At 42.0% G+C, this 12,777-nt stretch overlaps 1 protein-coding gene across 3 annotated transcripts in view; it reads left to right on the top strand.

Annotated features, from left to right (window-relative positions):
- PIK3R5 (phosphoinositide-3-kinase regulatory subunit 5) overlaps nucleotides 1-12,777 on the top strand; it is a 518,653-nt gene that overhangs the window by 331,202 nt on the left and 174,674 nt on the right. For all 3 annotated transcript variants that reach the window (XM_069654585.1, XM_069654582.1, XM_069654583.1), the window contains exons 6-7: nucleotides 5,942-6,011; nucleotides 8,404-8,578. In XM_069654585.1, the coding sequence (XP_069510686.1) occupies nucleotides 5,942-6,011; nucleotides 8,404-8,578 (245 nt within the window). The remainder of the gene's footprint in view (nucleotides 1-5,941; nucleotides 6,012-8,403; nucleotides 8,579-12,777) is intronic.

Raw genomic sequence — 12,777 nt, forward strand, 5'->3', positions numbered from 1 at the left:
ACCATAAATCTACAAATGATTAATGAAGTAAAGTGATAAGCTATAATTGATTAGTGTTGGTCAAGATGGTGAAAGAGACATAAAAATGTTAAAAAAAATTCTAAGTATAGTGCCAGATAGCTGGAGGCATCTAAGTGGCTAACAGGTGCAAAAATGAGAGAAAAAGGTGATGGGGGCAAGCTAAACCCCTAACCTTTTACGCTATTCAGGTATACCAAAACCAAAACTAATCCAAAAAAATAAAATAAATATATATATATATTTATATAAATATATATCTGTCTTACACGATTAGCCTACAAATTTCTGATTGGCGGTAAATCTTTTACCAGATTATATAGGTGGTTGAACTACAAAGTCAAAAAACTCAAGATTACTTCGATATTACAAGTGCTAGTCAAAAACAAGGAATAACATATAGAGTTCTAGTACAGATTATATGTCAACTGGAACAATTAAATGCAGTTTTTTTCAGAGAAAATACGCCATTTCATGGTCTTGGTTCAGGCCAATCTCAGTTGCTCTGAATTTACAAATTGTACGAGCTTCCATCTGGCGAAGGAGGATATCTCTATTTCCGCCTCTCTCACCTAGAGAAGCCTGTTTCAATCCGACAAACCTCACATTCATTTTATCATCCAATTGATGATTAGTTTGCCAGTGTTGTGCAAGTGGTAATGTTGAATCAGATTTACTCATGGCATAGATATGCTCACGTATTCTACACCTGAGTTCTCTTATGGTGCTGCCAATATATACGCGCGCACATGTACTTATTATGGCATGCACAATTTATTTGCTGCGACAATTGATGGTATCTTTAATCCAGAGAGTTGTTCCTCTAGAATCCGAAAAAGTCTCTGTGTTGTGGTGCGCTAATTTACACATGCCACATGATCCTCATTTCCTGAATCCTGTCGGTTTCTTCAGTAACCATAATTCTAGTCTAGGTATTGGCAAATTGGGGAGTAGGGATGGGCTGAGAATATTTTTCAGGGATTTAACTTTTTTTTAAGATTCATTTAGGTTTTTCATCAATATGATCTTTGAGGTGATCATCGAGTTTGAGCAAATGCCAGTTCTTATTCAATATTTTTCTAATTTCAAAGTTTTCATGTGAAAATGTTGTAATGAAGCTGACTTTGTTGAAATCCTCTGGTCGTTTAAGATTCTTGGGTATTAGGGTTGCATCCCTATTTATGGTATCAACTTTTGCATATGCCAAGTCTATATATTTCTTGTTGTAGCCTCTCTAATGAAATCTGTGTTTCAGTAGATCACATTCCTCATTAAAGTCATTGGTGTTGCCACAGTTTCTCCGGGCTCGCACAAATTCACCCTTTGGTATGTTTTTTATTACTGTTTTTTGGTGACAACTGGTTGCAAATAGGGTTGAGTTTGCCTCAGTTGGTTTTCGGAAAGTTTTTTGTCAATAATTTGCCATCCATTGCATATATGGTGAGATCTAAGAAATCTAGGCTGGTGTCACTGGATGGTCCTGAGAGGAAAATCCCTTCTGTGTTGTTGTTAAGACAATCTCTGAATTCAATTAGGTCTTGGTCATTACCATTGCAGATAAGTAAAATGTCGTCGATAAATCTCGTCCATATCACGATTTTGTCATGAGCCTTTCGGTCTGCGTAGACATATTTGTCCTCAAACTTGCTCATGAAGAGGTTTGCAAGGGCCGGTGCGTATTTAATGCCCATGATCACTCCCTGTTTCTGCTTGAAATATCTTTTGTCGAACAGAAAGACATTTTTTTCCAAAGTTATTGTCAGCATTTCTTTCAGCATGGTCACATAATGCTAATGTGAAGCAGTTTCCCCACAAAATATGTAATCTATAGTTTCAATGGCTGCCTCGTGTTTAATCGAGGTATATAGAACTCAGACATCCCATGTAACAAGTTTGTAGGAGTCATCCCATTGAATAAGTTGAAGTTTCTTGATGACATCAGTAGAATCTTTACAAAAAGCTCTGATTGTAGGTACACGTGGACTTAAGATATTGTCAATGAACTCACTGATCTTCTCTGTGACCCAACCAAAACCGCTGACGGTTGCTCTTCCCTCTGGTATTCTGTTGAATGTTTTATGTACTTTCGGTAAAAAGTAAATAGTCATGACCACAGGGTGTGAGACAGTTAGATAAGCTTTTTCACTGTCTTTGATGAGACCTTTCCTTTTCCAAGTTTGAATTTGCTCGGCTATCAGATTTTTGATTTCCATGGTGGGATTTGTTTGAAGTTCTTCATAGCAAAGGGGGGGTTGTTAGATGGTTCATGGCCATTTGTATGTAATCCGCACGTTCCATTAGAATTATTTTTCCCCCTTTGTCAGCTTCTTTGATAACTATGTATTGGTCCATTTGTAGATTTTTCAAAGCTTTAGTCTCTTCTATAGTGAGGTTGCCCATTTTGTTCTTAAATCTCATACTTGATTTATTCTTGCTCTCGAAGAGATTGTTGATCTCCATTTGGACTACTTTATGGAAGGCATCAATCAGATTATCTTGTCCAAATTGTGGAGCGCATGAATAAGTCAAGTATGAGATTTAAGTACAAACTCCAATCATGGCGCCCGTCTATTTTGCCTGACTCCTTGAGCAGGACTTAATGGAAATTGTAATAAGACTAGGGTTGCCTAGACAACCCATGTAAACCGTGACATTTTGGCTTGAATTTTAATAAGGGGATTTATCCCATGACTTTCTGTTCTACCGAATTGGAAAATCTTGATTTGGAATATAGGTAAGGCCTGCATGGGCACAACTCTATATCATTTACCTTAAGAAAACATGATACTTTACAAAACATAGACACTCAATTCAGAGTATGTACTAATGTGTTGTTTTTTATTTGTTTGTTTTTGTACCTTTTCTCTATTTTTGTTGTTTTCCTTGTACTTACCTTGAACTTCCTCCCTTTTACCCCTCCTCAATTCTCTGTGATTACACATAGCTTTGTTTATTTCATGGTTTGTTTTCATAATTGTTTCACTCTGCATTATGATTTCGAATACATGTTTTCATTGTGAATTTGGCTACACATTTATTAGTTTTGTTAGCCCTGATTTGAAAAAGACACTGGTTTGTCGAAACACGTGTTATCCAAAAGGGCACTATAATCAATACATTTCAGCTTCCATAAAAATACTGTGGCGAAGTTCCAAGTGTGTTGCATTTTTCTTTAACTGTTTTCTCAAGGGGTGGGGGTCAAAAGCCCCTTTCTGCCCCACATCAACTGCAACACCTTTTTGAATTCTAATATTTAACCAGGCGCATGGAAATGTTTCAAGTGGTACAAAACAAAACCCCACCATTGTGGCATAATTTATTTGAGAGCTTTTGTGATGTTGGTCTTGAACACTTTCTCAGACAGAGGTGAAATGAAGCATTTGAAAAACATTTCAGCTTAACCAAAAACGTTCTGGAATGTCCTATTTTAGCCTGTTTGTGTACCAGATTTACAGCTTGTTCAGATTTTGAAACCCCCCACAAATTTCAGTCTTCTAGGTTTGAATGGTATGCTGCATTACCTGGCAGCAGTCAGTGGAATGAAACATAAGGCAGAAAGAAAAGAAGCCACAGCCCACCTTGTTACAGTGCTTTCATGAAGGCAGGAGGGTATAGGATAGCATCAGTCATGGAAGGTGCAGTTCTGGTGGAGATTGGTATATGCAAAACTAAAGAGCTGATGGCTGGAAGGGTTAGAATTAACCTTAACCAGACCATCGTTCGTCTCCTGCCAAGGCATTACAAAAGCGAAAGACCAGATGCAAATCAGGCTTGGCCCCACCCCAAAGGGGGCAGTCCAGCCCACACTACTTGGCCACATCCCTTCTGCACGAGACCACAAGCATCCCCACACATGTTTTGGCCTCATTGGGCCTCATCAGTGAGAAGTAGCTTGGGTCTCTGGGCATTGGTATATGTCAGGCAAGTCCTTTTGAAAGAACAGTGCTGGCAAAATCAACCTCCTATCAGGCTTGTGCCTTTCAAAGATCTCGTATGTAGGAGGCAAGACTAGTTATGTGTTACGGATTTGACTCATTGAGACCAGTGGTGTATATTTGCGATGAAAACCATACCAGGCTTGTGTTAAATTGACTAAAATATTAAAAGTATGTGGGGTACACATTTTAAATAAAGGGATGACACAAAGCACAGATTTCATGTAAACTATGCAGGGATCTTTTCCGGTGTTGCATCCAGCATGTGTGAGCACCCAAGATGGGCAACATGGGGATTATCCTATGATATGATATGTCATTTATAACACGCTGTACACAAGTGTTTCTAGGCGCAAATGTGGGCCAGCGCTACTGGTGAGATAAAGGCAAGGGTTTTGTAAAGGCCAATGGTGTGAGTTGCTGGCACAATGCCTAGTTATGATAATGTTGGTACTTTTAAAAAAATGAATGGCATTTTAAACATCCCTTGTTTTTAAAATACCACCTAATTATGAAGTGAGCTTGCATAGAATATTTATCATATGGGGTACACTGAAGTTACTGCATGCGGCAAATCTTTTATATAGCAGTGGGGAGTCAGAGAATTCTTGGCTAGAGCCGAGTCAAATTGTGACCAAAAATCTGATGGAGGGAACGTTTTTATTTAATAGGAAACACTGCATTTCTCTGAGAAACTTTCCACACTATCGTTTTTTAGCCGCCTACCTGTACCATTGCAGATGGGGACCAAGTCATATTCAAATTAGTCACAGTCCTGCTACCAGTGGTAGCAGTCAAACACAAACTGCTAGGTCACATCCCCTCTGCATGGAAGCACAAGTAATCGTAGACATGTTTCAGCTTTGTTGGGCCTCTTCAGTGTAGTGCAGCTTTGTTCCATATGGTTCAATGAGCAAGGGACCATAACCTGCTCACTTATGGAGAGAAATGTAAACCAGAATATGTGATGGGTGGAAGGTTATGAATACATCTGAACCATTTTCATTGTCCCGGGCAACTTAACAAACAATTCTATTTTAACTCAACTGTGCCATTGCTGAAGGGCTCCAGCCATATGCAAATCAGTTCTGGTCATGCTACCAATGGAAGCAGTCCAGACGGAATTGCTAGGCCAGGTCCCATCTGCATGGAAACACAAGCAACCCCAGGCATGGCTTAGTCTTGTTGTGTTTGAAAGTGTGGTCCCTTGCTAGCTGTGTGGTAGGTAACCAAGCCTCACCCTACTGATGAGGCCCAACAAGGCCGAAACATCTCTGAGGTTGCTTGTATGTCCCCAAGTTTTTTTCTATTTCCAGAACTGGGCGTGTGATCATCAAGATATAGGGTCTAATTCACAGAAGTGTTTTATAATGGCGATTCCCCATTGGAAAACACTATGTGAATAAGGGCCATAGTATTCTTGTTATAAACATACACACGTACATTGGAGAATCATGTGAGATCTAAATAGCCATGAACTCTAGCAACCAAGCATGACAAAATAAATATACATCTTTGGGATAGAAACTGAAAGACTGTTCAGGCCTATGACCGCAGCGTGTTTGAAATAGTGATTGAGTAGCATTGCAAGAATATTTAGTTAACTGAGTGGCCCTGATTTTACCAAACTCTGAATTTAACTAAACTAAAGAGTTCTCTTTCAGGCTTCACAAGCAGAACCTACAAAATAGTTTGTTAATGCAGAGGTGGTCTGCATACGTGGTTTATTCAAGCTCATGCCTTGTCATTACTGATTAGCTCGATGCATTAGTCATGACAGTGCAAAGCATACTTGTATGCATTTGTGCATGACCGTAGTCATTCAGTGCCTTATTACTGCAGAACAGATATTGGAATTTGTGTACACGTGATTTGCACAATGTGGATCGTAATGTACCTTGTGTCGGTGTCATGTTGCATGGTGAAGCCTTCCTTATTCTTCCATCTACTTCTACCCTCTGACCACTGCTATGTTTGTCTTGCCACAGGTGTCTCGTTCCAGAGGCTGGTTAGAGCGGAGCAGGGGCTCACGACCAAGAACCTACCTAACCGAACCTTGTAAGTAGCCCAGCAGTCTTCCAGACCGCCATAACACGCCGACTGAGTGCCTGAAGGTCTTGCTAGCACATGCCTTGCTCTGAGGCCCTGAGATTTGGAGACATTCACCAAGGTCTCTGGTGGCAGAGGATTCTTCCTGCAACTCTAGACACAGACTCCAATCGCTCCTTACCAATGGCTTGGAGCTAAAATGCAGGCCTCACCATGGGAGCCAAATATGTAATGGGCCTAGCGGCCTCTTTCTACCTTCCCTGCCTTAGAATATTTTGTCACTGTATGCAAATCAGTATCCATACGCTCTGAATGGGTTGTGTTGGGTCAGTTCCGCCCATGTTCTGAGCTATCCCACGATTCAAAACTGCTGATCAAAAGCTGCCCACAATTTACTATCATGCTGGGTAAGCCAAACAGTGACACGCTAGGCTTTCTGGCCTACAACTCCCATAACTTCTCACCATTGACTATGCTAGCAGAGATTTATGGAATTTGTAGGCGAAAAGATCTGTGAGCTGATTTCCCCTGCAGTAGGGGAACGTCCACAGGTTATGGCACCACCAATTTTAGAAGAAATCGCAGGTGTTGCAGCGAATAACCAGGGATGGTTAAAAGAAAGAAAAGTACCACCAGGAATCATACTACAATTATGACACATAATATTAGAGCCGCAGCATATGCAAGCTCACATGGATTCTAGACAACACCTCAGCCGAGAAAGGTGATAAATCATGGCTTTCAAAGCGAAACCACACCTCAACTCTCAGCATAGCCAGTATGGGGGCTCTCTACAACAAGAGGGGTGCTGTGCACAGACACACAAACGTACCTAAGTGCACTTCTCTAAAAATGTTGCCCAAGCAGTGGAGGCAGAGTCCACAAAACAGCAAACCTGGCTTCAGCTAAATATAGACAGGTCGCCAGAAACAGCTGCCTTGCCTCACCAAGATTAACCAAAACGTTGCCAGGGTTAACACCACGAACTACTTGCCATAGTCAAATGTCAAAATTCAAGTTCGAACTTGGCAAGAAAACAATCTTTGTTGCAAAAAAAATTGGACAGCACTGCCCAGAGGTCATCATTTAGGTAACAGCAAAGCAAAGCATCACAGTGCATTCAGGCAAAACAACCTATGGGGACGACAAAGAGTAATACTAACGCCAAACTCTATTATGTGCACTGTAATGTGCTGCAGTATTTAGAACGCCAGTTATTCCCCCTTTTGGAATACCATTGGACTTCATTGGCGATATGCTGCATGGGTCAGTAATGACTTTGTAAGCGGAAGTCAGGCCTCCAATTACAATTTGTGTTTTTTTGTTATGGGGGTTTCAGAACTCATTCATAGTTGTAAAAACAAAATATGGTATTCCATAACTTTTGTTTCCAAGAGATGACATTGATCTTGCCTGGGACCTCAGCCCTCATATGCGCCAATGAGGGACCATGACCAATCCCTCTTTGCAATTCTAGGTTACCACTCGCCTCGCGTCCCTCCCCTCAAGTGGCTTCAGTTCATGCTCAAGGTGTATCGCAGGGAGTGTCTGTTGCCTAAATTTGCTGTTTAGATGTTGTGCAGTGCTGAGGAGCTTCACACTACTGCGTTGTGAGCTAAGCAGCTTTTGAGTCACGATTCCTTTGATCTTCTTTGCACCTTGACAGTTCCGTGCCACATTACATTATTGGCATAGCCTTCACCAAAGCACACAAACTCGCACTTGATTAACGAGAGATATTTAATGTTGAATTATCGCTCATTTCAGGGTCACCATGGTGACTTGGTGGTTGACCCTTGCCGTGCGGCATTAAGAGTGGAAAAGCATGCAGCACAGGCCGGTACCAGCTGCATTCATTGTGCATCAAAGTAGAAGGGGCAATAACGCGCGATAACTATGCAGGAGTGGAATGATCATAGACAAGGGGCTACACATCAGGGCAAACCAATGTTTACAGCCTCCATCTTCCTGAGGTGGGCTGCCTCTCTGACCTTTTCAAGTCATAAATGCAGAGGATGGGCCCACCCTTCTGACATTGTTTCTGTGTCAGATGGCTGGAAGAATTCCTTACCAGTGGGACTCTTAAACGTCACACAGGAATTCACAACTTAAAAGATGGCTGCCCTTGCAAAGTGAGTCAGGACTGTCCGAAGGGATTTGTCCTTCCCTATGCTGTAGATCCGTTTTAAAATTGGAAGGGCCATCAGCATGTAGTGTTTTCAGTCCAACACCTTCTACCAGTGCGAGATCCCGATTCTCCAATTTCCAAAGCACGGAATGGTGATTTGGTTAAGAGTGGGCAGGGCAGTACACACAGAACCTCCCCTTTCCCTTTGGATCACATGCCCTTCTGCATTAGTGGATCAAGGCCTGGTTCATTTACCATCTTCTTCTTCCTCAGCACGGTCCTTCTGGTGAATCCCACAGAGGTCCCTGACGAGTTTGTGACGGTGGCGGACAAGATGAGCAGCATGCAGCTTCCCCGTGACACGGCCTACCGATCGCTCATCAAGCACATCTATCAGAGCAACTTTGGGACCGCCTATGACCTTGAAAGCCTGTGCGGAAAATTACAGGTAGGCCCAGAGCGGGGTGTCAGGACACCTCATCACCCTTTATCATTCGTATTCTCAGAGTATTTATCATTAGGTATGTATTGTGCAGGAGGCAATGGAGTGCTTCAGATTAAATTGTCTGGAAGCTCCAGATAAGAACACAATAGCCATTTAGGGCTAAGAATGGGCTGAGCTATACCGGATAAGAGCAAAGTCCGCCCTGGTCCCAGAATGCACCACCGGGACATCTATGTTTGCTTCTATTGTTTCTGAAACTATGTATTTCCTAACTTGTGTGTTTATTTAAAGTTCCAGCTACACAGTCATGATGGATGATTAGAAATCTTAGAGGTAGTGATGTGGGAGGTGTATTAGTCTCTATACACATGGCAAGGGTGAGTGTGTGTGTCCTGTTAACATAGGAATACATATTTGCACATGGGACATCCATTGAGGCAGTAATATCTCAATCCAAGGATGTTTTAAGGGTATAACAGGCAGGAGAAATAATTCGATTGTTATGTATTTTGATTTTATTGTTTGAGTTGTATTTTTGGCTGTGTGGGGCCCTTGTGAGCGGTAAAAGGAGCTAGGCTTGGGGGGAGTTCTAGGAAAGGGGAGCAACCTCTGCGAGTTCCTAGAGTCTTGCACTTACAGTGGCGTTGGCAATGGTGGTTGCCGTGGCTGTACCCTTGAGTTTCATAGTCAGGCACCTACCGGGTGCTGATTCGGGACAGGCATTGTTTCTCCTGGTGTTGCCCAGTTGAATTGTTCCACATATTGCTCTACCTAAAAGGGAACGGGGCAATCCCCAGTAGCGCGATGTCTCGAAGAGGCTAGGGGAGTTGGGTATAAGCCTGCACTGCTGGGCAGCCCGACACTTCATTGAAGGCCCTATCTATTTGCCATCAAAAGCAGCATTGCGCACTTTAAATGAACGACAAGGCGTTGGACCATATAAACGGCACAGGTGACAGGATTATTTTTGTAGGCATTAGCGCCATTCTGTTCACACAAGGTTTTTGCCCACACAGAATTTTCGGTAGTGTTACGTTTGCACTAAGAGTGTTCTTGTTTTGTTCATGCTCACACAGGTGTTAGTGTAAGGTTGTGGTGAACATGCATTACCGTTCTCCAGCAAATGTCTTAATTCATACCTACACAGTGCCTGCACCGGAAACTTAATTCAGGCCCACTAAGCTCTTTCCCCCTTTCCTTTTATTACCCCTTCCCTTCTCTTACTTCTTTATTCTCCCTTACTAACGTCGATGGATTGATGCCCCGTGATACTGAGCTGATGCTTCCCATTACATGTTTGTAGTGGTTTGTGTTTCTTTGAGCGCCTTGAGGCCTTCGGGCGTGTAGGCGCAATATACACATTCTATAGAATAGAACAGAACACCTCCCTTCTTCTCTTCTGCTCTTTTTGCTTCCTTCTCCCCAACACTCCCTCTTTCTTTTATATTTTCTTTCCTCGAGATTAAAAATTGGGAGAGAAAGACAAGAAAGGATGGGACCGGCTGCTCATGGCGCTGTGTAGAAAGTGAAGTGTAGTGTAATCTCCTCTACCACTTTTTAACCAGAGAGCAATGCAATATACACGCTATGTGATGCAGCGCAACATGAGTACTTGCTCTAGGTACTAACCAAAAAAGTAGCACCACCAAAAGTAGTGTATTTGGTCTGTCTCAATGTATCGTCTCAAAAGATCTTTTCGAGGTACCAGAGTTCAGACTGGTTTTGTAACTGAGATATCAACCCTCTTATCAAAATAAATGGAGAATCCTACCTCAATATGTAACTAAATCATTCCATCAAACTGTAATGTGGTTATCCTTTTTCTCTTATTCTCCTAAGCAAAAATCCTTCAGATTCCTGCTCTATTTTATTTCCGTGATAACCCTTTGTCTACTAGTTTTTGGAAAGTGCTTGCTCATGATGTTGAGTAATCTGTGGCATAGATGGCATAGTCACTTTCTGACGTGCAGGTGCTATTCTTGCACATGTTACAACATTACCCATTCCATTCGGGAGACATTACTCCAGCCCTGGTTTCAACTTGCAGTCCTCCTTCTGTGCCTATAGCAGTTACACTGTACTCTAGATCCTGTTCCTTTTAAAAGCGTTCTCCAGTCCCTAGAACACTGTTTATTTCTTGTGACCTCCATTTCTGCACGTTTTCTGATGACACACTTGTGTTGGGACTCTATTGAGATTTTCAGTCACATGGTCCCCATGCAAGCCCCTCAGATGTGAGTGAGTGCTTCATTGACATTGAAGGTATGGTGTCTGTCTTTGAAGATGGAGAGAACCTCGGCGACCCACATCTTTGACATGACCATCTAGGTCTCTGACACACTCCATCACTTGTTGTTAGAGCGTGATGTGCCATTAGGTAGTGTACTAACTTATATTCTGCAAGTTAATGTGCTATTTAAATCACTTCTTTTCAGTTGAAATGACATTGATTGATTGATTAATTGATTGATCAGAAACACTTATGTAGCACAACCAATACCTCGAGGGGGCGTACAGGGGGTGGGGATGGTCTCAGAGGTCTACAGAGCTCATTAAGAGGTACTATTCTTATTCTCTAAGTCTCTTTGGGACTCGGCAAAATAACACCACCATCTCCTTCAGGTTGGATTGTCGAAGTGCATTGCATGTGGTTGAGTGAACAAGTGGTTGAGGATACTGCATGTTGTAAAACGCTGATGCAGACCATGCAGTGTGCCCCAGCAGTGTGCACTGCTTTTCCGTGGTGCCACTAGAGCGGTCCACACTTTACAAGATGCCCAAGGCTCTGCCCCAAAAGGATGATTCCTGCTCTGTGACGCCTTCATTCAGCGAGATCTTCCTCAGCGAGACTATATATGTTGTTGATCCTTTTTAGGACAACGCCACAGAACTCGTACACATATGATAAATGCCTTATCATATAATATCATAACTCCCTCCCAGTCTCTGAGAAATGGACTCCCATCTGATATTGTTTTTTTTTTATACAAAACCTAAAAAGCTGTCTCTTCGCTCAAGAACCGGTCAGTTATACCATTCCTTTGTGTTATTTTCCATGAGTGCTGCACGGCTTCATGCGCTAGTTAAATACACTAAAATTGACAACTACGGCATGTAGCCTCACAGAACCAGTGAAAGATAGCACAATAGAAGGGTGTCATAGACCTGTTTCTCTTTTAAAGAGACATGTTTTTAGGTTTCTTTGGTTTTTAAAGGTCAGCTGGAGTCACTACTCCAATGCGCTAGTGAAACACTCTCAAAGCAATTTAGAATGGATCACTGGGTGCCTTTTTTGTAGCTTTCACTGCATTTTTGCCTCTATTTTCATGAAACTGATGTTGTGTTGTGCATTCACCAGACACAGGTCCTTCCACAATTTTAGAGCATACAAGATTATCTGCGTGCCCAGAAAAGGGTCTTTTGTAAGGTGTATATCTCCTTCAGGTGGTCCTCATGACTATATGGCACTCCTTTAAGTGTTAGATAATTCTAAACTTCACATTCACGTTTTTCGTTCTGATAGATATTCATGTTCCACCTATTCCCATCAACCAGTCAGAAGAGTGCTTTCAGTGGCAGAGGGGGCACATGCACTTTTCGACTGGCAGATATCATTAGGTATGAATACGCCAGCAGACTTATGCAGCTAGATTGCAAATCACTGGCATTCCTGCTGATTCAGCAGAAAAACACTCATCAGAATTTACTTCAAGGTTTGGGTGAAGTGGTTTCATTGTTTGGCCTTGCAAGTTAAATAAGTGCTGCACAGTTGGAGTTTGTGATCACTCTTGTAGGCAGTGTCAGAGGGAGGGGCTAGTTTAGTTGTGGAGGGGTACGAAAATTGAAATAGGATTTAGTTGATGGAGACAGAGACATTTAACATAGGAAATACGATTGTTGTTTACAACTAGGGAGGAAAGAATTGCATTGAACACCTTGCATGACAAACACACGTGCGTAATTTCTTGTCAGTGAATAGTATGGAGTAGAAAAACATACAATTGTTTGAAGGCAGCAAATTGCCTCAGTTGTAACTGATGTGTCGAACACATGTGCCATTTTCTTGTTACATGCACTGAGGAGGATAAAATCCCAGTGACCACCTTGCATGACATAAACACACATGACTACTACTTTGTAAGTGACTAGGGAGAAGACAATCCAATAATTGGTTGGTGTCAGACGGTCATTACATTCCGTGG

This window comes from Ambystoma mexicanum, chromosome 3q (assembly GCF_040938575.1).
Source record: "Ambystoma mexicanum isolate Mex_15411 chromosome 3q, UKY_AmexF1_1, whole genome shotgun sequence".
Lineage (NCBI taxonomy): Eukaryota > Metazoa > Chordata > Amphibia > Caudata > Ambystomatidae > Ambystoma > Ambystoma mexicanum.